This window comes from Neopelma chrysocephalum, unplaced genomic scaffold, assembly GCF_003984885.1.
Source record: "Neopelma chrysocephalum unplaced genomic scaffold, ASM398488v2 Primary Assembly neopelma1_125, whole genome shotgun sequence".
NCBI classification, from domain to species: Eukaryota; Metazoa; Chordata; class Aves; order Passeriformes; family Pipridae; genus Neopelma; species Neopelma chrysocephalum.
In genome coordinates, this window is record NW_020897787.1 from 1,669,007 (window position 1) to 1,693,570 (window position 24,564).

The following is a 24,564-nucleotide window of genomic DNA, read 5'->3' on the forward strand; positions in this document are numbered from 1 at the left end:
CACGTTCCCGATCTCCCTCACCCAGCCCCGTGTCCCCGCATTCCCGATCTCCCTCACGCCCCCGTCTCCCCGCACTCCCGATCTCCCTCACCGGTCCCGTGTCCCCGCACTCCCGATCTCCCTCACCGGTCCCGTCTCCCCTCACTCCCAGCTCCCTCCCCTCGGGCCGCGGCTCCGCCCGGTGCCGGGCACTGCGCGTGCGCAGGCGCGGGGCTCTCGCGAGATTTCGGTGGTAAACAGCGCCCAAGATGGCGGCGGGCCGGGCGGCGGCGGCGGAGCGGTGAGAGCGGGACGGGAGGGGGCGGGGGCGCTGCGGCTCCCTCAGGGCTCGGGGGGCTCGGGCGGGGCGGGCAGGCCCGGCCGCCCTTCCCGGGGCTCGCTGCCCCTCGTGTCGGGCTGCCTCGCCCGCCGGCTGTCAGTTCAGCTCCGCCCTGCCCGGGTCGGTGCCGGCCGCGCTCGCTGTCCCGGCACCGGGCACGGCAGCGCCGGGCTCGCCCGTTCGCCGGCGGGACCGCGCTCCGTGCAGGGGCACCGGCACAGCCACGGCCGTGCCCCCCGAGGCTGTCCCAGCCCATCGCGATCCCCGTGCCCGTCCCCTGGTTCGGGAAGAGCAGCGGCGAGCTCCGAGCGCAGCTGTGCCGGGGCTCGGGCAGGTTGGCGGGGGGGAGCCCCGTCCGGGCCCTCGCCAGGAGGGTGTTAAACGGGAAACTTGTGGGCGTGCTGTTCCTTTGCGCTTAGTTCCATCATACTTCAGCATCGTGCTCGCGTTCAACCTGTTATCAGCCCTAAGCGTGTTTGCTTTGTTTATTTGTATGATTGTTTTATTTTATTGCCATAAGGGTTATAAGCCAAGGAAGTGATAAGGCTGGCAAAGCTTGGCCAAGACCAGCAGTTACTACTGTACTATAACTGTGTCGACTTTAGGGATGAAGGGGACACTTTATAATCACAGTCCCCAGCCTGTCATGGTGTTGTCAGTCAAGGGAAAACTTAGTAATGCTAAATAAAGTTAAATAAAAATGAAGCAACAGCTGTCACATTCAGCCCGGTTTCCTTCTGTGGCTGTGCTGTGAGGTCAGTCCATCATTCCCCGAAATAGTGTGAACCCCCTAATAAGGCTCCTCCTTTCCAGCCCTGGTCACAGCTGCAGTGTTCAGTTCTGCTCTGCTTCTCCGGCTGGTGTGACAAACCAGGCATAAATGTTTCTCTTTGCTTATCTCTTAATGGCCTTTAATCTAGCAGTTGCTGGTTAAGTGTTTGGAATGTAAAACAATACTAGCATTGCAATTTGTCCCGAGTGCATTGTGCACTTTGGAACGTAAGGGGAAGAGGCTGTTCCTCCAGGTGGGAAACACCTTCCACACGTTCCTTTAGCTTCACGTTATTGCATTCTGTAATCAGCCCTCGTTTTCTCGGGTGCCCCTGTTCAGTAATGCATGTCCCAGCTCAAACAAGTTTGAAAGACTTTTTTCATGCCGATTTTCAAGCACAGGGACTGCAAGTTTACCTCCTCTTGTATCTCTTGTCCTTACCAGGCCTTGACATAGAGTTCGAATCTGATTTTTTCCTCTTTGCTTCCCTTACACAAAGTGTGGTCGAGTTTGGTTGTTGCTGTTGACTGTTCTGCTGTCAGATTGACACCCAGGTGTTCCACATCTGCTCTGGTCTGAGCAAGGGAGAGACTTGAGTGTTACTGAAAAATTATTAAATGACATGTGAACATTTTTCCTGATTATTTCTAAAATGAGCTATCAAGGGTGTCATGTTTTGGGTTTTTTTAGATTTTTAGACTATACAGTTGCACAAACATGAATCTAATTATTTTCTATATTGCCCTGCCTTACAGGTTGGCTTGCAATCAGCTTTGCTAATTCTAGGGAGTTAACTTTGCCATCAGAAATGGAATACAGGACTCAGCTACCACATCCTGAGTGACCAAATCGTTTAATACAAAATGGAGAAGAAGCGTAGAAAGAAATGAGCCTGTTTGTTAGGCTTGACCTGGAAAGACCATGAAATCTCCACTTGTTCTGGACCCAGCTTTAAGAATATCCAGTTGATCAGCACAGTGAAAGCAACGTTTACTGAAACAAAAATGAACTAGTTTATAAAGAAGAAAATTGTGATTTGAATATATGGAATTTTTGGAATGAAACCATTTTCCTCTATGACCATGAAGTTTGCAAACATCTGGTTTGTTCTGGTTGTTCTTTTACTCTGTGGCAAAAAACACTTTGGTACCAGACTAGGGAATTCCTCTCAGGAGGCTCACATTTGTCCTGGATGTTCTCGCCTTACTCTGAAAGTGGAGTTCACCTCGACAGTCGTGGAACATGGTAATAAAGAGCTAAGCAGTAAAAAAAATCCATGTGAAGTTCAAGTGCATGGCACTGATTTGTGGTGTTTGTGCAGTTGTAACATTCAGGGTTTCTGTAGAAGAATCACCTGCTAAATTCTCTATATTCAAAAAGAGGAACACTTTCTCCGAGGTTCTTTGTTTATTTGGATATTGTGTTCAAAGAACAGGGGAAGGGAGAGGGAAATAAAGAGGGTGTTAAAGGTGGAAATGGAGTGTGAAGGCTCAGGTGGGCAAGTTTGGTATGTTCAGGAGCTGTTTGTTCCGACCTGGTGATGTGGTTGAGGCTCTTTTATGAAATGTAACTGCACAAGTGGGCCTTGAAGGAGTGACAAAGGCAAGAAGTCTCTGTGGGTTTGCTTAAGTTTGGAAGTGATAATATGTGCATGGAATAATTGCAAAGGGAGCAGGTGAAAGGCCAAGTGAGGCAGATATGGCTGCTGAGATGGCAGGGGGAGCAGTAGGACCCCTTGGCCCTGCCTGCCCTTGCTGCCTCAGGTCCCTGGGGTGTCCCTGGGATGTCCCTGGGATGTCCCTGTGGAGCTGTGCTCCGGGGGGGTGGCAGCAGGGACATTGCTGTGCCTGGGGAGTGTGGGGGTGTGCTGGGGCTGAGCCCGCTCCCAAAGCACTGCTGCACACCAAGGACTGCACTGCTGGGTTGGCTTCATTGTCTGTGCCTGTGAGAGTTGGGAAAGTCAGTCATTTGCACTAAAACTCAGTACCATGCAGAGCCTTAAACCTTACCTGCTAAACACACTGAATTGGCAGATGAGTTTGTGCTGCTGGGTGTAACAGTAAGTCTGTTCCCTCTCCCCTGCTCCTGCTACTGTCATTTCATCTTCTATGATACTTAAATTCTACCTTCCTTTCAAAGGTTTTTATCACATTTTGCAGGTTTCCTGATGCAACACCCCCCACCCCTTCCCATTATGTAGCAGAGAAATAAATTGCAGATTTCTAAAAGCAATTAAAAAGTGCCTCAAATTGTGGTTATTTGCTCTAAATAAAGAAAAGATTCAGACTTTGTGATGTGAATGCACGAGTAAGCTACTTATAAACCGGTTCTGATGAGTTGTGCTCTTGTTCCAGAGTATATTGTGGCTTTTAATGGATACTTCACAGCTAAAGCCAGAAGTAAATTCATTTCAAGCGCTCTAAAAAGTAGTGACATTGAGAACTGGAGGATTGTACCTCGCAACAACCCGGCCAGTGACTATCCCAGCGATTTTGAAGTCATTCAGATCCATGAGAAGCAGAAGGATGGAGTGCTCACCCTGGAGGACCACCCGAACATCAAGCGTGTGACACCTCAGAGGAAGGTCTTCCGCTCGCTCAAATATCTGGAGTGTGAGTCATTTTCTGGGTGGTTTCATGAGATCTGCTTTGCAAGTGTTCTCAGCCTTATTCCCAACCATCACCGTGGCATTGCAGAAATGAGAAGTGTCCTGCAGTTTTTCTTTAATTTACAGAAACCTGTTGTTTTGCTTAGAAAATTATCATGGTTCTGCCATAACCTTTGCCAAAGCATGGCAATGGTTCTGTGTACAACACAGAAACACTTCCTTTGCAGCAGACAGTTACCTGAGACTATGGACCTCTGTATCCCTAGCAGATAAACCAGAAGCTTTTACTGATTTTGATCAGAGAAAATGGATAGTCAGTAGTAACAATATGATGTGCGTATTTGCATAAAAATCAAATCTTTTGTGTTTTTCCTCATGCTGTTTTTTGTTTTATCCTAATGCTGCCCAGCTGATCCAATGGTGCACTGCAATGAAACCAGATGGACTCAGAAGTGGCAGTCATCCCGGCCCTTGAGGAGAGCCAGCCTTTCCTTGGGCTCTGGCTTCTGGCACGCGACGGGCAGACACTCCAGCAGGCGCCTGCTCAGGGCCATCCCTCGCCAGGTTGCTCAGACCCTGCAGGCAGATGTCCTCTGGCAGATGGGTTACACAGGTATGCTTCTGCTTGTTGGCTTAGAACAATGACCTTGGAAAGACAAGTGAGGTGTGAGGAGAGGCTGACTGGCTTCTGTGTGTTTGTGTTTCACTGGGTGCCAGATCCGGAAAGACTGAGGAGTAATTTGGTTTGAAATGCATTGTGTATTTATGGAGTGCTCATCTCTCTGTGTATGTATACTGTATTTAGGAGAAACTGGTCATATTTATGATCTTTGGCTGAATTTCTGAATTGGAGTGGGAGTTTATTTAGGATCTGTTACTGAGGTCGTAAATCGCACGCTACATTAAACAAAAGTTCTCTTCAACTTGATAGAATAGATTTACTATGGAGCTGAAGCAGAAAAAGTAATGCTTTTCTATTAATAGGTGCTGGTGTGAGAGTAGCAGTGTTTGACACTGGCCTGAGTGAGAAACATCCACATTTCAAAAATGTAAAGGAGAGAACAAACTGGACTAATGAGAGAACCTTGGATGACGGTGAGTTACTGTGCAGTTTTCCAACTACTCCAGACCCTGACATGTTTGCACTTGCTGCTGTGCTGCCAACATCTGGTCAAGCCTTATATTTTGAGATTTTAAGCTGAATTCTGCGGTGTCCCAAGCACTTTGTACTCAAACCGAGTTCAGCAAAGGGTATTAAGATTCCAGGAGGGTGTTGCATAAATCTCCTTTGAATCATATGTGACACTCCTCATGGCTGTGGCAAAATGTCAGGGCAGGAAGATGTTGTGTAGGTGTAAATGCACTGTCACAGTAGGTGGCAGTGAGAGCAAAGCCCACAAAGCTCTTTGCTTTCCTGCTCCTTTTTATGTTGCTGTTTCACAAGGCACACGTATTTCCATGCTTCTGAGGGAGAGCATTTACCTTCTTTACTGTGCAGTCCTAAACTGAGCAGAGTTTTGGCACCTTTGTGGAAAGTTTTTCTGTTCTGTATAACTGAATTTTTTATTTTCCACAGTATGTTTGTGTTCCTTTTGCAAATGTCGTCCCTAACCTGCCCTGACCGTGTGCCTTCACAGATTATTAACTCCACACAGTTTGGGTCAGTGAGTCAGCTGGCAGTTTAATCTCTCTGGAGTTCGAGGCAGATGTTTATATTGCTCAGTCTTAGCTCTCTGGAGTTTTAAAACTGCATCTCTGTAGTTTTAAAACTGCATCTCTGTAGTTTTAAAACTGCATCTCTGGAGTTTTAAAACTGCATCTCTGGAGTTTTAAAACTGCATCTCTGGAGTTTTAAAACTGCGTCTCTGGAGTTTTAAAACTGCATCTCTGGAGTTTTATCACATGTAGTATTTCTTTACATTGCAGCACCTGCTTTTGGTAGCTCTCTCTGTTCTGTGCCCGGATGGTTGCTGCACAGGCAGACTTGCAGTACAAAACTATAATGTAGGCAGTCCAATAAAGCAAAAGCTAAATTATTTTTTTGAGGAGAGGGGATAAAAAAGGTGTTTCCTTGTCTCATTGTTCATACCTAGCAAAATACGGTTATTGCAGAGTTGGGATAAAAATTCTTTAAGAAGTTTGCATTAAACTGCATTGAGTTTGTGAGTTGCATTGTCCAAAATACTGTTTTTCTCTCGTGATTTCATTGGTAGCAATCAGGAGTGGATGGACTGGAGAGTGTATCACCCAAGTTTCAGCAGCTGGTTTTCTGGCTACACAGGGCTGCAAATTTTCTCCCCACTGAACCTGGTAGCAAAATGCAATTCAAAAAGACCTAGACTGAACCCAGTGTTTGTGGTTTGTTGTAAAGTCTGATAAATTGATGTGATTTTTGCTATAGGTGATGCTTAACACTACAAATCCTTGGCAATGTTTGTCTTCTAACATCTTATTTTGTTTCCTTCTCCCGGTGATAGGTTTAGGCCATGGGACTTTTGTGGCAGGTGTGATAGCCAGCATGAGGGAATGCCAGGGCTTTGCTCCAAATGCAGAACTGCACATTTTCAGAGTGTTCACCAATAATCAGGTAGCTATTTTACATGTGTTTCAATTTCTGCCTTTCCAGGTTAATGCTGTATTAATCCTTTGGGAATATTGCATGCACTTGTAAATGTAGACATGAATAAGTAAGAAGGATAGAGATATTTGTAAGAGACTTACCACAAGACTTCTTACAGTTTGCAAATCTGGTATATTTTTCAGAAATAGTATGTGGAAGTCTGATCTGTGTAGTGTGGGAGCAATCACTGAAGTGTACTGAGCACTAGAAATTTAAGGAGACCACTGTCACTTTTGTGCTTTATTCTGGTCTTGTTTCTGCTCTCTGTCTGCAGTCTGTATTGCCATGGAATCACTGGATTTTTTTAATGATAACTTTCCCCCCTTTTTCTTTACGCAGGTCTCATATACGTCTTGGTTTCTGGATGCCTTTAATTATGCAATTTTAAAGAAGATAGATGTGTTGAATCTAAGTATTGGTGGGCCAGACTTCATGGATCATCCATTTGTTGACAAAGTCAGTATGAGGAGATAAAGTGGTCCTGGTGTTTGTATCCCTCACACAAATGTTGGACTTGCAGAGCTGTTTGTTTGCATCTGGTCCTGCTGACAGTTTCCATGGAGTCTCATTTGATGAGAGAAATTTTGTACAGTGTACAGGCTTTTAGGAATATATTTAAGGAATGGATTAAAAAAACCCAAGCACAACCCAGATGTTCACAGAGCCATGGAAAATGCTCTTTTACAAATGCTCTGTGTACTTCTAGGAAGTGACTCCCAGGCAGATAACTAAGAGGACTTTTAAAGAAGATGCTTAACTGAAATCCACCCTTCTTTGGTTTTTTTGCATCTCTGCATGGTTAATTTATTTAATGGTAAAAAATATGTATAGTGTGAATTTAGTGAATTTTCTAAACCAGTTTGTTTAAGAGCAAATAGGTAAAAAGGTACAGGTAGTTGATTCAGCTGTGTGGCAAGATATTTGTTTCAGGTTAGGATGGAATCAGGTTTTTGTCTTTGTAAATGTCATAGTTCCCTGAATTGTTGGTCTGGCCTTCAAAAGCATTAAGTGGATAATTTAGTTTTTAAAAAAGGATACAGTCTTTCTTCTTTGTAAAGGGTAATTAAGAGGTTTGAGGCATACAAATTCTTCCTTGTTTTTTTTATGATAACCTGCACTGAAATGTAGTTTGACAGTGACTTCACTGTACTCCCCAGAGTGCTACTGGAGGGGATTCATAATCACTGCTTGGCTTTGGCATCTGGGCTGCTTTGTTATGGACAGGGGTTTTTCTTTGGTGCAATATAAAAGGGTTCTGTCAGCAGTGTCACATAATCTTAAGTAAGTTTGGAGCTTAATACTGGATATACTGGAAGTATTTTGTGAGTCTGAGAAAGAAGGAGGTGTTGGACTAATCCTTCACTTCTTGTCAGGCCCCATGGAGTATTTGTTTTTTAGAAAAGATTCTTTTTTGGTGGCAGAGCCTTATGGTGAATGTTATTTTTTGTAGGTTTGGGAACTGACTGCTAACAATGTCATCATGGTCTCTGCTATTGGCAATGATGGCCCTTTATATGGGTGAGTTTCAGTGACCACTTCAGAGAAGACCAAGTATGTTGTTACGTGGTTTTGGAATTAGTTGTGCTTGCTCAGGAAGTTTTCTCTCCATTTTTTTTTCTGTGATCTGTTTATAGAAAGTGACTCAAGTTAAACTCTTTTCAGCGTCCTTATTACTTGCATTTTGTGAAGTACTTAGCTAAATATTTTTCATTGAAACAGTGGAAAGTCAGTAAAAGAAGAGTGGCAGTGCTTCCAGCTGACATTTCTCTGTTAGTGTGAGCAGACTGACCTTGGACTAAAAGGATACAGAAGGGATCAAGCCACAACAATTTGTGGTGTATTTCTAAAATAAATGCCTAAAAAGGGATTTTGTTTTGTCTTCAGGGTATGTGGTTTGGTGGTTACTGAGTTAGTAACTGCCTGATAAGTTGTAAAGTATAACTGTATCTGTTTAGGTCAAAATTTGTTCCTGTGGAGATTAAAAAGAGCATCTGACAAAAATCTGGTGGCAGCGTGTCTGTCACCAAGATAAACTTACGACTGTGTCTTGGGTTTTGGGTGTTGGTTTGTTGGGTTTTTTTGGTTCCTATCTCCCAACTTGTTGTAGGACCCTCAATAATCCTGCTGACCAGATGGATGTGATTGGAGTCGGTGGCATTGACTTTGAAGATAACATAGCTCGCTTTTCATCTCGGGGCATGACCACTTGGGTAAGGCACTGGCCAGCCACACTTGCACTCAAAACAAGGGCCTTGGAAAGGCAGCCTTTTCCCAAGGGTAATCCTGTGCAGATGGGATGTGCTGGAGCACCAATGAGAAAAGATTTCATGAGAGATCAGAGTAGTTAGAGACTGTAAGTCTTTAAGCAAGAAACTTAATGTTCTTTTCAGGGTGTCTCCTTATTAATCCTGACCACTACTGACATTTCTGATGAATTTCTAAAATATCCAGTTCCTTTTGATTCATGGTGGGGTTAAATCTGCAAACACGAAGGCCTGCCCTTGTCCTTTGGATTAAAAATCCTAGGATTTCCAGATGCTACATGTAACTTTGCACTTACTTACCTGTAGAACTGAGGTCATGGTTGCTGCACACGTGATTTCAGATGAGCTTGCACTGTGATCTTGATGGAGGGGAATATCCCATGGTTCTGTTTGTGCAGCCAGGTGGTGGCCAGGTTCTCATTTTGTCAGTGGTTCCATGCTTAGATACTAATCAGCAGAAATGTTGAGAACTTGTCATAAACAGCCTGAGTCTTTCTTTAGGTTGCCATTCTGTGATGCTGAACCTCAGCTAATTTAGGTGATAATTTTACTTCTGAGTGACCTGCAGTTACTTTAAATGCCCAGATGAAGCAAGCAGTGTTCATTATGCATCAGGGCAGTAACCCCTCTGTTTTCTCTCCCAGGAGCTGCCTGGAGGTTACGGGAGAGTGAAGCCTGACATTGTCACCTATGGCTCTGGGGTGAGAGGCTCTGGCATGAAGGGTGGGTGCCGCTCTCTCTCTGGCACCAGCGTGGCATCTCCCGTGGTGGCAGGGGCTGTTACTCTGTTAGTGAGGTGAGTCCTAAATAAGAACCTCTAAGATAGCAATCAGGAGGGTCATAAAGGAATTCACTGAGTAAAACTAAGTTGTGTTCAGATGTAGGAAAACAAACTCGGACTGTAAAATCACTCTTTTTCTGCCTGACACATTACCTTGTCTGGCTGCCTCTGAGTTTCCTGGGAGAAACTTGAGAACTGTTTTGTGTAATAGTTACATCTTTGAGAATATAACTGGAAAGAATAGTACTATAAAGCAGTTTTGCCCCATTTTTTAGTCATCTGGAATTGCTGAGCTTATATTAATCGTGTTATAGAAGAGCAGGTGATCAAAGTAGGCACCTGTAGCAGATAATTATTACACACTTGTGAATTTTATGGGATGTAGGGTTTTATGGCTTTTACCCAGTTGCATAAGTCAGCTGTTGCAGATGGAAGAACTTGGAGGAGGGAATGGCAGGTGTGTCCTTCCTGTTTGCCATAGCTGCCTAAGGATGAAATGAACCTTTTTTGGAGAAACGTGCCAAAAATTCAAAGTCCTCATTGCATTTCCCCTGTACAATGGTTCATTTTTCTTTGAACAGCAAAGGTATTTTCTCCCCTTGGAAGACAGAGTATTTTATTTAGCATATAAGGATACTGCCCTGATTGTAATGACTGTGGGTCATGGAGCACACTGTAAGGAGAAAAAATCATGTATTACACTGTAAGGAGAAAAAAATCATGCATTACACTGCAAGGAGAAAAAAATCATGCATTACACTGCAAGGAGAAAAAATCATGTATTACACTGTAAGGAGAAAAAAAATCATGTATTACTAGTTTATAAGAGAAATATATCAGAAACTTGTTGCTGTTCTACCTCTGAATCAGTGAGAAATCAAGCAGTAATAGACCAATGTGAACAGAAGACGTTACAACAAACTGATTTTTTTTGATTGGATTTTCTTTAAATCAAATGACTGTTAGGGCAGAGCATTAAACAAGGCTGGCTAAAAACTAGAGTAAAGGCCACCTGATGGGATTTATTGTTTCCTTCTTCAGCACAGTGCAGAGGCGGGAGCTGGTGAATCCGGCGAGCATGAAGCAGGCACTGATTGCGTCAGCACGGAGGCTGCCTGGAGTCAACATGTTTGAACAAGGACATGGCAAATTGGATCTTCTGAGAGCTTATCAGATCCTCAACAGCTACAAACCACAGGCCAGGTTAATTTTAATCCTTAATTAATCAATGGTGCACTGTAATGTGTTCTGTCCTTCCGAGAGCAGGCGGTGCAGGTGTCACTGTTGAGCAATCTGTGCTTGTGCAACAACAAGAACTTGCACAGCTCTTGAGTAATCCCAAGGCAAGAATTTAGAGAAGAGAATGGATGAAAAGTCAAAAGTATTTTCTGCCTAAGTTATAGCAGTGTAGGGGATGATTTATTTTCTCTTATAGCCTTAGATGTTATGAGTAATGTAACCTGGAACACAGTGGAGAAGCACTTAAGTTTTAACTTTTGAGAATAAGAACATTCTCCCTGTGCTGAAAAGTTTCTTTTTTTATGTGTGAAAATCTTTTCACAAAACTTAAAATGTAGAAAAAAAATTAGAGAGGGAGGGAAGAAGATTTTGGGGCAGATTTGGGAAGTGAGGTGAGATCTTGACAGAGCTCTGTGACTTGCATGGTTTATCTGTAATTTTTTCATAGTTATGTGTAGTTGCATGTTCTTCTTCTGCCTATTGATTTTTTTTCTCTTTAAATTTTCCCTCCTCCTTCCTGCTGTAGTTTGAGTCCAAGCTATATTGACTTGACCGAGTGCCCCTACATGTGGCCCTATTGTTCTCAGCCCATCTATTATGGAGGGATGCCAACTATTGTTAATGTTACCATCCTCAATGGGATGGGAGTCACAGGGAGAATTGTAGACAAGGTAAGTGTTAACATTGTTCCAAGTTCTCACTGTTAAAGTTGCTAAAAGCTCCCCAGAAAATATTCCTTTAGCTGTGAATTTCCTAGAACAAATGTCACTGCTGAGAGCAAGAGATGCAAAGTGTTTGGTTAAAGGGTGCACCCAGAGGGGTACATTTGTCCACAAGTTTTCAGGCAATGCACTGGTTTCAGAGGTGTGTAGCCTTTTATCTTTGTAAAACCAGTTTGAATTGAGATGGACTTAGGGATTTCTTTGTATTCTCTAATAGCATTTAAAATCTTTTGGATAGACTTTCCTTTTTTTTTTTTTTTTGGTCTGGAGCATAAATGATCTTAGTAAAGAATCCTGACACTGTAAATCATGCCTCTTCCATGGTCAGAGTGACCTGACTGTATGGACTTAACCAAGCTCTGCTGCAAAACCTGTTCTTTCACACCAGTGATGTTGAGCATGTTCGTTGGGTAGGGAGGATTTTAATTAAGTTTAAATGTAGAATAGATTTGGGAATTGAGACAAGTTAAATAAGGCACCTGTTGGATAATTCTAGCCTATGTAAATGAGCCCAATTCCCACATTTTAGGGTGAATCCAAGGGTGTGTGTTGGATTCAAGCTCACATTAAAGGGTGTTGAAGCTCTTTTCCAAGATCATTAGCTTGTGGTGATGCTCACCCACAACTGCTGTAATTTGGGGTCTGTTACACTGTCAGCTCTCTTCACTGAAAGGAGATTCTGTGTCCTGACCAATAAACCTTTGCCCAGGACCTCAGAACACTGCAGCAGGTTCACTTGGGCAGTGCACTGCTCAGGGAACTTCTCACAGTCCTACCTCTGCAGATCCTGTGGCCTGGGTCATTCGGGCTGTCACAATTAGGTGATTCACTGACACAGTGCCAACCTTTTGAGCTATGTGGGCATTTTTAAATTTGACATAACCTTCAGAAGAGCTAATGTTTGTTACCTCTTTGTGCAGAGGAAGAGGGCTCTGTGTGTGGAACTTGGGGACTGCAAATGCTGTGTTACCAACGCTGTGTGTTCTCCATTCCACAGCCAGACTGGCAGCCCTACCTGCCCCAGAACGGGGATAACATTGAGGTGGCTTTCTCCTATTCCCCCGTGCTCTGGCCTTGGTCTGGATACCTGGCAATTTCCATCTCTGTAGCAAAGAAAGCAGCATCCTGGGAAGGCATTGCTCAGGGTCATGTTATGATCACAGTGTCATCCCCTGCAGAAAATGAAGTAAGTTCTGTGTATTTTGGATTTTCCGGGTTGAGAAATGTTCAAACTGCATCCGGACATACAAATACCTTGTTTTTAAGGGTTTGCTCTGGTCCTGTCATTTGAAGCATGAATTAAATTGGGGTCAGGAAATTGAAGAGTACAAATAATGATCTTTGTAGTTGAGAGCAGGATTAACTGCAAATTGGATATAATTTGAAACCAGAAAACTTCTCCTTGAGACTGACTTCATAATTTTACTTGTTTATTGTGAATTTTTATGTGTTTTGGAAAAGATTACTCAAATATGTTTCTTCTAGAACCACGTTTAATTGTTCCTGAGAAGCTTTTAAGGTTTTTGAACAATTGAACCAAATCACAGTTAAGTATTTTACATTCTGGGCATAAATATAAACTGCTGAGTGCAGAGAGAAGTACTGTGGTGACTCAAGGCAGAAGTCACCTCTTTGTCTCTAGAGCTGGTACTGGTGACTAAAGGTGGGTTTGGTACCTCCATTTCTCTGGTGTTTCACACTGTGGTTGTTCTGTCCCTCAGTCCAAGAACGGTGCAGAGCAGACATCAACAGTGAAGCTCCCAATAAAGGTGAAGATCATTCCCACCCCACCCCGCAGCAAGAGAGTCCTGTGGGATCAGTACCACAACCTGCGCTACCCACCGGGGTACTTCCCCAGGGACAACCTGAGGATGAAGAATGATCCCTTAGATTGGTATTTATCTCAGGTTCTACTAAATCAATATTTCTTGATGTGTTAATGCTAGGGGATAACTTTACTGAATGCCAGAGAGCTCTGGCCTTTTTCAGTGTGGCATGGGATTATCTCCTCTAAGAAATCCACAAAAAGCACTTGGACTCTCTATGCTTTTGGTGCAGGGTTGTTTTTTGTGCTTTATGGTTTTATTCACATGAAAGGAAAAACTTTTGAAATGCACATTTAAGATGCTAAGATTTTTGTTTCACTTTTCTGCCCTAATTTCTCCCAGGAAGTTAAGGGGGGCACTTTATGAACTGCTTCAGCACTCACTTATCAAACAGACATGAGAATTTAAAAGACTGAATCCCAAAGAACAGAACCCTTGTCTGTTGAGGGAGACTTGGTTGAAGCAGGGAAAGGCTTGGCTGAGCTGTTACCTTTGATAGATGTAGGAAGAATCCTGCAGCAGGGTCTCAGTGAGGATTGCTGGGGGCAGTGACCAGGACACAGGCTTTTGGAAAGCTGCTTGGAGCATGTAAATACAGCAGGTGGACAGGATTTCAGGAAGTCAGAAAGGTGGCAATCAGATTCCTGCATGCCAGATTTAAATGTCCTCATCACTCTTTTCTTTCTAAGGAATGGTGACCATATCCACACAAACTTCAGGGACATGTACCAGCACCTGAGGAGCATGGGGTACTTCGTGGAGGTTCTTGGTTCCCCGTTCACATGTTTTGATGCCAGTCAGTATGGTAAGCATGAGTTGATTGCCTTGTTCTCCACACTGTTAATTTCTTCCTAAAGCAGCCTGGATTTTGGAAGACCTAAAGTGTTGTGGGTGTGCAAATAAAAGTTCTCATGGTAGTAGAAAAATATGATGACAGTGAGTGTATTTATTATTTATGTGCTGATACTTCATTATGTAAAGTGTTGCTGGAGAAGCTTGCTTGGCAGTCCAGGAGAGTTACTGCAGTGCTCTGTCATTAGCATGAAAAAAGGAGAGGGAAAGCCCACCTCTGAGTGCATTGTCTCTGAGGGGGGAAATTTCACCACCTCTGGGCAGTCAGAAAGCCAGGAAGCAGAATGGCTTGGGATTTAGAAGCAGTCTGAAAGCATAAGCACGTTTTCAGGGAATAAAAACATGTTTTTCTGGTAGTGTTTTTTCAGTGATGCAGAGAAGGTTGTGTTTGCATGTTCACAGGAGTGGAGAGGATTATATGAAAGTGGCAGTGGCACTTTAGTCAGGTCTCCTAAAATGCAGCAGTAGTTTCCAAGGTGTGAGTCAAACCACACTTCAGTGTGACTGCTGTCTCCCTGCTGCCAGTCTGAGTGGTGAGTGGAGTACCTTGTAGAGTGGTAGCAGTGAAAAGCTTCTAACCACAGTGCATCTACATTAGCACTTCAGTTTGGATCAGGGGTGAATCCCCTCATTGTCCTGTTCTCCTGCAGTTTGGGTGAGACCAAACTGCAAAATACACACCTGACATACACAGACATTTGGTTCATGAAACCACGAAAGTATGAGCTGTAAGTAACACCCTAAAAGGTCACTGTGCTGCCAGAATGATTTTTGGATACATTTGTAAACAAAAAATGTCTTATATTTTCCATCCTTAAATGTGACTTCATTAGGTGAGCTGCCAGAGCAGGGTACTCAGACCAGATATTGCCAAAATGTGCACTTGTGTTGACTCCTGCCTGGGGTGTGTGAACAGTGATAACATTGTAGGGAACAGCCTGGTGAGCTCCTGTTTCTGCCTTTCCACACAGGGACCTTGCTGATGGTGGACAGTGAGGAAGAGTATTTTCCTGAAGAGATCACCAAGCTGAGGAGGGACGTCGACAATGGACTTTCACTGATAGTCTTTAGTGACTGGTACAACACATCTGTGATGAGAAAAGTCAAGTTTTATGATGAAAACACAAGGTACTGATTTATTTCCCAGTTCTTCAGGAAATAAAATGCCACAGAACTGCCATTTTATGCACATATTACCCTAAAAACCCCAGATGTGACATGCTGAAGTTAGCACTTGGATGCTACCCGTAAGAAGTGATTACCTGAAGAGCAAAATTGACCTTAAGCTGCAGCTTAAGGAGCACAGCTATTTTATTATGATTGCAAAGGCCCCTTTGGTAATGTAATCTTCTTCTAAGGCCAAGAAGAACATTAACAATGAAAAGAAATAAGAAATGGGGGAGTGGCAAACAAAGAAAAATGGACGTGTTTTCACATAAGGGGAGCAGAATAGAAAGGAAATGTGCATTGCAAGCAGCATAACCAGGTTGTGCACCCATTACTGAAATTATTCCAGGTATCATATAAAGAAAAATACATCAGTATCCCCAGTGAGTATCTGCTGTAGTTGTCAGGCTGTTACTGTTGAGCTACAGAGATCTGTTCTGCAGTTTGTGAGCAAGTGACATTTTGCTTCATTAGAAAAATGAGAAGCAGGTAAAATGACTGTTGTTTTTGCCTCAGCTCACCAAACAAGGAGCAGGAGACCTGAATTCCTTCTAATAAATTGAAGTTTTCCATGCAACTGGAATGCACTGAGAACTTCACATTGGTATTGCTTAACTTTTGCTCAAAAGCTCTGGTGTCTGAGAGAGACAGCTGCTCACGTGGCCCTGGACTTAAATAAGGCTTTGAAATGTAATAATAATATAATAAATAATAATAATAATTAAGTGACTTTGAAAAATCTGTGTGCAGAAGACACATAACTTTTGGTTATTTAAGTATATGCTGTATATTAGTAAACAGTGTTCCACTGTAATTTTTACAGGCAGTGGTGGATGCCTGATACTGGAGGTGCTAATATCCCAGCTCTCAATGATCTGCTTTCTGTCTGGAATATGGCCTTTAGTGATGGGCTGTATGAAGGAGATTTTACCATGGCAAGTCATGAAAGTGAGTACTGGAGTCCACTGCCTCCACAGGCTACAGTGGGTTGTTTGGAAAACAGTTTTCTGGAGGTGTGAGTTGGGTGAGAGTGAAGGGAACCACTCAAATTCAGTGACAAGAGTCTCGAAAGGTGCTTAAATAATTAATTCCTTTGTAGACGTTTTCAGAGTATTTGATTAAGCTTTTCAGTTTAAAAAAAGATAATGTCAGTCTCCTAAATGGAAAGGTTTGAAAACAGTATGTAAAGGTGAGCCTGCAAAAGCTGTGCTGAGAAGTGCCTCGTCTGCAAATACACACATTGGTCAAAGTATGCAAATTCCTGCACATAAATGTGCAATGTTTTCTTCTAGGAGTGTTTTCTTCTGGGCTTGTTTTATGGTGGGAGGGGAGGGAGTGTTATTTTGGGTCTAAACTGCAGTTTTATGGTGATGTCTTTCAGTGAATTATGCATCAGGGTGCAGCATTGCAAAGTTTCCAGAAGATGGCATTGTCATTGCACAGACCTTCAAGGATCAAGGTATGAGCTTCTTGTCTTTTCTCTGTGTTTTAAGTAGAGCTTTGGAGTCGGTGCACAAGCAAAGTTGTGAAGTCTAAAGGTCTAAAAACAGTGAGTGTAAAACCCCATGGACAGGGTTGGTATTTTTTCATTTTGCCTAGAACATGTAGTTCATGCCTCACAGGCAGCTGTGACATGGCTCTGTGTTCTGTAGTACAACATCCCAGTGTATATATTCAGTCTGTTATTGTGATTGCTGTGTGTGAACACATCCACGTGGACGTGTGCTGTGCATCTCTGAAGGGGATGTGTTGTGATTGTGTCACTTGTTCACGTTTGTCACGAATTTCAGGTGCTACTGAAATATATCCCCTGGTCACTGCCACAGTGAGCATGAGTGTCGTGGTAGCTGTGGTGATCTAAGGGGATAAGTAAGGAAATTTTCAGTAGACAAAATGTTAACAGCTGGACTCTCATAAGGGAAAATATTGTGCATATGGGAGGCCTGTGGTCTCAGACTTCAGTGATCTGTGCATGTCTGCTCTCTTTACTTTCATCATAATACCTTGTGAGGTGGAAATTCAGAACTGTAATGGCAGCAGGCAGTTAATAAAATAAAATATCTTGTATTTGCTGAGCCTTTAGGAAGGGCTGTGCAGGAGCAGATGAGCAGAAGTGTCAGTGTGCTGCAGGTCAGGTTGGTGTCTGGGGGTGTGCAGGGTTTGAGTGGGAGAGCAGAAGCACGTGCAGAGCTTCTCATACAACTCAGCAGCTGCCAGAGAAGATCAGAGTTCATTGTGGTTTTGACTTCTGATGTGCAGTGGAGGTGATCACCTAGTGGAGAAACTTTCTGGAACAGTAAGGAGATCATCCATGTGAGCCTTTTGGAGGAAAGACAATATCCCTGTCTGCTGATGACTTAGGTGTTTCCTTGTGTGAGAGAGGGAAAGGCAGAGTGTCAGTTTGACAAGTAGACCTGCTTTTTCTGTTGAATCCTTTTCATTGCAATTCATGAAGCAGAAGAGCTCTCTGGTTTGCTTCTGGTGTCTAAATGCAGTGTCTCAAGCAAAGGGAATAAATTTCAGATACAAATTTGAAATTTATCGGTCTTTATTTTTTGAAATAGGTGTTAGAGGTGGGAAACCTTTAACCTAAAGTCAGCTTTCTGCAGAATTCTGCAGAAGGACCGAAACAACATAAAGAGCAGAACATTTTGGCTTTAAACCTTTTGCTGAGGATACGAGAATTTTTCATCTAAGCTTGTTCAAGATAATCCAAGTCGTGAGGTCTTTTCTTCCTTCTCTGCAGGCTATGGAATTTATTTGTGCTTTGCTTTAGGTCTTGAAGTTTTAAAACAGGAGACTGCTGTCATTGAAAATGTCCCTATTCTGGGGCTTTACCAAGTTCCCTCCGAAGGTGGAGGCAGGATTGTTCTGTACGGAGACTCCAACTGCCTGGACGACAGCCATCGACAGAAAGGTGGGGGAGCCTTGTTGTCTGCAACTGACAGCTGTCCTGGGGGGTTTTACAGCTCCATCAGAAATAGCTGGGCTTTAGGGACTCTAAATGCTCCTTCCTGGGGATGAATCTCAGTTCTGCAGAGCTCTGCTGGGACACCGTGAGGTTCAGTTAAACACAAGAGCCCCCCACGTTCAGTAGCCCTCTGGTAGATGGGATTCTTTCTCCCCCACACCAGATTTTTCTGTTCCACAAGCTTTGGAGGCTGGTTTTGGGGTGGTGTTTTTTGCAAGGAGGGGTTGGTTGGGGAGGTTTTTTTGATTCTTTGGGCTGCTTTTGTTTACAGAAAGCACAAACAGTCACACATGCTTGATTTGAGCTGTGAAGAGGCCATTAGAGGATCCCTTCACTTTTCCCCTAGTTACATTTTCAGAATATTTATATGGAACAATGAATTTTATCTTTTTGAGTTTGCTCATCAGCCTGCCTTGTTCCCTTTGCAGCGTTTCCTGTGAGGATTTGTGGTGATGTTCAACATTTCAGTTGTGCATTACTATTTTCTGGTTATTCTACTTTGACACAAACCAGCTGCTGAAAATGTGTCAGAAAGCAGGAATTCCCATTTGTGTTGTCAGAGTGTTTGTTTGCAGCTCTAGGTAGGAAGTGTGTGAGGGGGGTGTGTGGTTTCTGTGACTCCCAGAGAAGCCATGCTGTTTGCCTACACACTGTGGTTGATTTTTGTAAAACCTTTTTTTCTAGCACTTTGATCTGTCTTCTCAAGTTTTTAAGAGATTGCTTGGGTGTCTCATAACATGTAAAGCACAAGCTGGTAGAACTGTGGCTTCAGGGGACGAAGATAATCCAATATGCAAAATCTTTCTTCATTTCCACTGAACAGAACTAGATTTTCCTTTTGTGATCAAAAGTACATCTATAATTTTTTAGGCTTTTGTCACTGATATTTTAAAATATTAGGTTATGCAATCCATCCCTTGCCTAATTTTTTTAAGTTTAAAGGAAGTTACTGCCTAAGGGAGCTCTCCCATCTGTAGCTCATTTCTTTCTCTCCACACATTTTGGGTTTTTTTTAAAAGTTCTCCAGTTTCTCCTTATCTGTCTTTGAATTGTTTCCTGTGAATTGCCCCAGCACCTGCCTAACAGTGCCTTAGTGCTTGCTTTAGGTTGTTGAAAGCACAAAGCATAGGAGAAGATACATAGCTTTAAATTAAGTGATAGAAAATAACTCTTTGTGACCTCCCAAATGCCATCAAATTCAGTGTGACCTCTGAAGCAAGAAAAAGTGGAAGGCTTTAAAGAAATCCTTTAAAATTAGCTTTTAAATTGTGAACCAGGAGCTGTGTCTCCTGCAGAGACATCGGTGGCTTTAACTGAGGTGAATTCCTAACATTTGTGAATATAAATCCTTAAAATCTGATTGACCTCTTTGAAAAATCAAAGGTGAGGATTTAAGGGACACCAGGATTATGAAGATTAATTCCCATTCCCAGCCAACAGTTCCCGGGGGGAGAAGTTCTGAGAAAAATAGTTTGCTGTGTGGTGGAAATAGCTAATAAGGGCCAGTCCTCCTCCTGCAAAGGGAACTCTTAGAGAGTTGTGGTGTTAACTGGCTGGGGGGCTTGTTTGTTAGGAGTAGCTCTGGAGTAAGGCAGTAGTAACTCAGGAGAGAATCAAAACGAGGGATCCCGTGCTGTTTAAGTGCAAAACCATGATCAAGTGTATTGTAGCATTGATTCCCAGGCTGGTCTGTGCCACAGCTGCTGTGGGTACTGCTCGTGCTTTGCCTGGGATGCAGCCAGAACGTTTCCCCTTTGTTTATTTGTTTTCTAAGCTTGTGAAAGCAAATGAGTCTTAGCCTTGCACTGAAAACACTACCTTGTTCTTGCTTTTCAAGGTATTTATTTTGTCCTTTAGAAACAGTAGTTAGTTCTCCATTTTGCTGTTAAAAATGATACCAAAAGCTCTGAGCTTCCAGTGTTTCCACACTGAAAAACCTCATGATTTTTGTCAGGACTTGGACAGCCTTGCACAACCTGGAATTCCTCTATTTGAGACCTACTGTTTTATGTCCTGCTCCCCAAAGGAGCCTGGTTTGGTACAAAAGAGAAGATATTTTAGGACTGACCAGATTAATTCTGTGTTTGGGGACAGTGTGTGGGAAGTTGCATCTTTCTGAAAGACGAGGCCCAGAACTTCAGGAGAAAAGCAAGAGCCAGAAAAACAGATTGTCCTTCTGAGTGTCACTGGGGCCTTCTTAACAGAAAGATAAGCCATTTTAAACGTGGCATAATGCATGTCTTGCTTGTTTTGGGGCTGTGAAATCCACAGATTGCTTCTGGCTGCTGGACTCCCTGCTGCAGTACACGTCCTACGGGGTGATGCCACCCAGCCTCAGCCACTCCGAGAACAGGCAGCGCCCGCCGTCGGGAGCAGGACACTCCCTCCCCGAGAGGATGGAAGGTGAGAGCCTTCACCACCCAGCAGAGCCCTCAACTGAGGGACTGCCAGGGTGGGAAGCCTGGGGCAGACCCCTGGAGTTACATGCCAGTGAGGGCAGTTTGTTGTGAGCTCTGCTATGGTCTGTTATTTTACTAGAAGAGGGCACTTACTGTGAGGTTTTGTCGTGATGTAGTTGTGGTTAGACTAAAGAAAATGTTCTGTTCTTACAGCAGGAATATTTAGATGCCTGGTTCTGCTAGGGAGCATTCTAGTTACTGGCTACAGAGCAGTTAGAAAGGATTCAGTCTTATCTCACGTGCTGCCAGCAAAACTTGGATTACCTGCCGTGGCAGGTGCAGACTCGAACTGTTTTGTAAGGTACCCTTTGGTTAATTCTCACTGAGATGTAGCTGTGAGTCACAGTCACTAAGCAGCACTGTTGCCTGGGGTGAATGCTGGTAACTCTCATCCTGCCTGTGTTTGGTAACCAGCCTCTCTCTGCTGTGAGTTGCAGGTAACCATTTGCATCGATACTCAAAGGTGCTCGAGGCTCACTTGGGAGACCCTAAACCCCGGTCCCTTCCTGCTTGTCCTCACCTGTCCTGGGCCAAACCACAGCCTTTGAATGAAACTGCCCCCAGGTTAGTGTGCATCTTCCTTACACAAGAAGTCTCATTTTCGAGTTCAGCTGAAAAATTATGTCTTCCATCTGCTTTTGAAAGGGACAACTGGAATGCCTTTCCTAGAGAACTACCAGACTGCAAAGAGGAAATAATCATGAATACCTCTTCAGTGAATAATTGTGACTCACCTAATAGCTACACTGTGAAACTGTGGCATTTTAAAAATAGCTTCACCAGTCACTGTTGTGATTGAATGATCCCAGCTCTGAGTGAACAGTGTTGCCCCAACCCATCATCACTGTGTGCCTTTGGAATTTCTGAAGCAGCTTCTTGGACAGCTCTGCCAGTGCTGCTTCTGTCGTGTCATTTGTTAGCACACAGCCCTTACCTGTCTGCTGAGCTGCTGATGGGTCCTCTTGGTGGTCTGTGTGCAACAAAGAGAGTTGTTAGTAAATAGTTGCTCATCTGGGTTGTGTCCCTGTGGTGTCTGAGATTAGGTTTGGAGACCTGCAAACTGCAGAACCTAAAGAATGGAGCAGATTGTCATCTGGGTCCAAACTAGTGAATTAGGTGTAGGTTTCAACTGTCACTTTCTGTGTGTGACAGAATTTCTATATGAATTCTCTTGCTAGAGAATTCCTTGCATTACCAGTAAGTGGGCAGACACCTCTGTCTTTAAATTTTTTCTAGCAACCTCTGGAAACATCAAAAATTACTGTCAATTGACCTGGATAAAGTGGCACTGCCCAGTTTTCGACAGAACCGACCCCAAGTGAGACCATTGTCCCCTGGAGAAAGTGGAGCATGGGACATTCCTGGAGGTAAGTACTGAAAACTTTGAAAATTGCTGGTTTGGTTGTGCTTTTTGTATTAAGTTTTGAAAAAAAACCCCAAAACCCAGCACAGCCATATGAGAGGCCACTGTTTATTTTCAGTTGCAAAAACCACGCAAGTAATAGTATGGCTGTGTTAGAAAAGGCTGACAGTGTGAACTTTTTTTGCATATGAAGAGTTTATTCAATAGAGAGCATCATGACATGCTGGGAGGAGGATTGTGGTGGGTGCATTTTGTGTAGCTGAGATTTGTTTTGGCACTGTTCAGGTGTCAGCAGCAGCCCCTGTCCTTGGGAGCTGTGGCCACATACCCACTGCTAATTAAAGTTCCTTCTATGAGTGCCCAAAAGCAGAGTCCAGTCTTTGTTGGATTGGTGCCTTGGGCAAGTTATTACAATGGCAAATCCTGTAGAGGACTCAAACCAGCTTTCAGTCTAATTGTGGGCTGCTCTCCTGCACAAGCTGGGCACTGAAGACCCAGCTGGAAGCAGTTTGAAAGCCTCATAGGGACTCTTTTCCCAGTTTGAGCTGCTAGACAAAAAAACACCTGTAAAAATGAAGGGTTTGTTTCTACAGCTCATTGTCACTGTGTCCACCCCCAGTGTCTGGAACAAGCATGAAATCACTTCCCTTGTTCCACCAGGATTGCAATTGCAGCAATTACTTACTAGTAAGATTATGGTCAAGCATCTGCATCTCTCTTCTAGTGCAGAACAGAAGATTGTTGTTACAGGGGAAATCTGGGTTACACTTTCATGTGCCCAGAAAGATGAAGGTGGAAGTGCTGGTGCTTTTCTGTAGCGTTAGCATCCTGTCTTATTCTCACTAATCGGTCTGCAGCTGTTAATCTCTCTGTCTGAAGTGTAATCTGATTAATGGCTGCCTGCTCTTTGAACAAGAGTTTTGGTAGGTGGCATTAGCACCACACAGACATGGGAGCCCACGTGGTCAGGACTTGCCTCCAACCCCCTCTGCCTTCCCAGGTATAATGCCCGGCCGGTACAACCAGGACGTGGGACAGACCATCCCGGTCTTCGCCTTCCTCGGGGCCATGGTGGTCCTGGCCTTCTTTGTGGTGCAGATCAACAAAGCCAAGAGCAGGCCAAAGAGAAGGAAACCTCGAGTGAAGCGACCGCAGCTCATGCAGCAGGTTCACCCACCAAAGACACCCTCAGTGTGACAGCTCTGACAGCCAAAGATGAGCTCCTGTCACCGGCGGCGTTCCTGCGCCACGGATCGCTCCCGGTGAGGGTGCAGCACATGCAGCACTGATGGGCCCAGTGACGTGCACCTGACATCATCTCACAGTCTTTGGCTTCTGGAGAGAAAAAAAAAAAAAAGGACCTCGTTTGATCATCTGTACATAAAACTGCAGCTTTAAGCAGCTGAAGCCACCAAAGACTTGAATACTGTTTAAATGGCTGCTTAGTCACTACATATCCCAAGAGGGAGAAAATGGACCTTTTTTTTAAGCTGACCAAACTAAAATTTATTTGTTTAGAGGCTATTTTCTATATTTATTGTTGGGGAGGGCGGGGGAAAAGTCACTTTAAGGACCTCTGCTAAGGAAAAACAAGTGCATTTTTTTGGATGGGATGCAATTTTCTAGAAGGGTGTTACGCTGAAGAGCATAACATGCACCATTAAAGAAGGGAGGGGGCAAGAGAGACCAGTATAAATCAGTGAGGCATACTCCTGCAGTTTATTTTTATAAAGCCAACTACCATGATGTTTTGTAATTTTTGGTCATGATTTCACCGTTGTTGGTGAAGCAGATTTTCAATAAATATGTTATCTATATGAAGCAAAGACAATGTGCTAAGTGGCTCTTCTTTCCACTGGCAGTCACAGAGAGCAGGTTGTTGAGTAGAGGAGATATTCATGTCTCCCCTCTTCCCACGATATCTTTATCCCAAGCTGCAAACTTTCCTCTGGATCACCACCTGGGCAGTTGTACACTCGGTGCTCGGCCTGAGTGAGCACGAGGTTCTGGATACCTTCAAAACACAGGAGCTTGTGGTGAGAAGAGTGCTCCCAAAGAGCTGAATAGAACCCTGTCATGGGGATGGCACCTGACAGCACAGTGTGGTGTGTCACAGAGCCAGAAACCTGCTCTTCTCTGGTTGGTCCTGCCTGAAAGGCTGTGACTTGTCATTGACTGCAGTAAGTTGCCCCTGTCCATGCGCTGCTGGTTAACGTTGCCCTCACTGAAATAGCTTCTCTCTTTTGTAGCAAAGCTGTGAGGTTTTCCCTGCCAACTGCTCCTGTCACTGCTCCACGTGAGCACCTTTTCCCAGGAGGAGCCAGGAGCTGGTGTCTGCTTCTGTTGGTTCAACAGAATCACAACCTGGGCAGGTAAGTGCTCTGCACTGGTGAAGGGTCCTGGGTGAGCTCTTGGGCAGCTCTTACGATCCTGGATGCTGGTGCTGGGCCTTGGAAAGGGCACTGCAGGAGAGAACGTTCCTCCACGTGAGCTGGGACAAGCCTGTCAAGGGGTGGCTGTGGATAGGGTTTGCCAGTGCATGAGGATCCTGCAAAAAGGATTGGGAAAAACCCATTTTCCCTAACCTGGGGAGTGGTGGGT

At 44.0% G+C, this 24,564-nt stretch overlaps 1 protein-coding gene across 2 annotated transcripts; it reads left to right on the top strand.

Annotated features, from left to right (window-relative positions):
- Positions 1 to 186: 186 nt before the first annotated feature.
- Positions 187 to 24,334, top strand: MBTPS1 (membrane bound transcription factor peptidase, site 1). 2 transcript variants are annotated; one of them, XM_027698168.1, is made up of 23 exons: positions 187 to 280; positions 1,847 to 2,336; positions 3,446 to 3,703; positions 4,109 to 4,312; positions 4,684 to 4,794; positions 6,177 to 6,286; positions 6,659 to 6,775; positions 7,770 to 7,837; positions 8,427 to 8,529; positions 9,228 to 9,379; positions 10,406 to 10,567; positions 11,130 to 11,274; positions 12,323 to 12,511; positions 13,047 to 13,219; positions 13,841 to 13,956; positions 14,975 to 15,131; positions 15,994 to 16,118; positions 16,552 to 16,629; positions 17,947 to 18,087; positions 20,413 to 20,544; positions 21,038 to 21,164; positions 21,837 to 21,967; positions 24,213 to 24,334. In XM_027698168.1, exons 2-23 carry the CDS (start codon positions 2,150 to 2,152, stop codon positions 24,221 to 24,223), a joined length of 2,997 nt encoding a protein of 998 aa, XP_027553969.1. In that variant the 5' UTR covers positions 187 to 280; positions 1,847 to 2,149; the 3' UTR covers positions 24,224 to 24,334. The 2 variants fall into 2 exon arrangements, with proteins under 2 accessions (XP_027553969.1, XP_027553968.1); XM_027698167.1 differs by lacking the exon at positions 24,213 to 24,334 and adding an exon at positions 22,964 to 23,789.
- The last annotated feature ends 230 nt before the right edge of the window (positions 24,335 to 24,564 follow it).

Excerpts from the sequence above, each read along its gene's own strand:
- MBTPS1 (XM_027698167.1), top strand. The coding sequence starts at position 2,150 with ATGAAACCATTTTCCTCTATGACCATGAAGTTTGCAAACATCTGGTTT. Across the intron at positions 4,313-4,683 it reads CTGGCAGATGGGTTACACAG|GTGCTGGTGTGAGAGTAGCA; the intron begins GTATGCTTCTGC and ends TTCTATTAATAG. Across the intron at positions 9,380-10,405 it reads GCTGTTACTCTGTTAGTGAG|CACAGTGCAGAGGCGGGAGC; the intron begins GTGAGTCCTAAA and ends TTCCTTCTTCAG.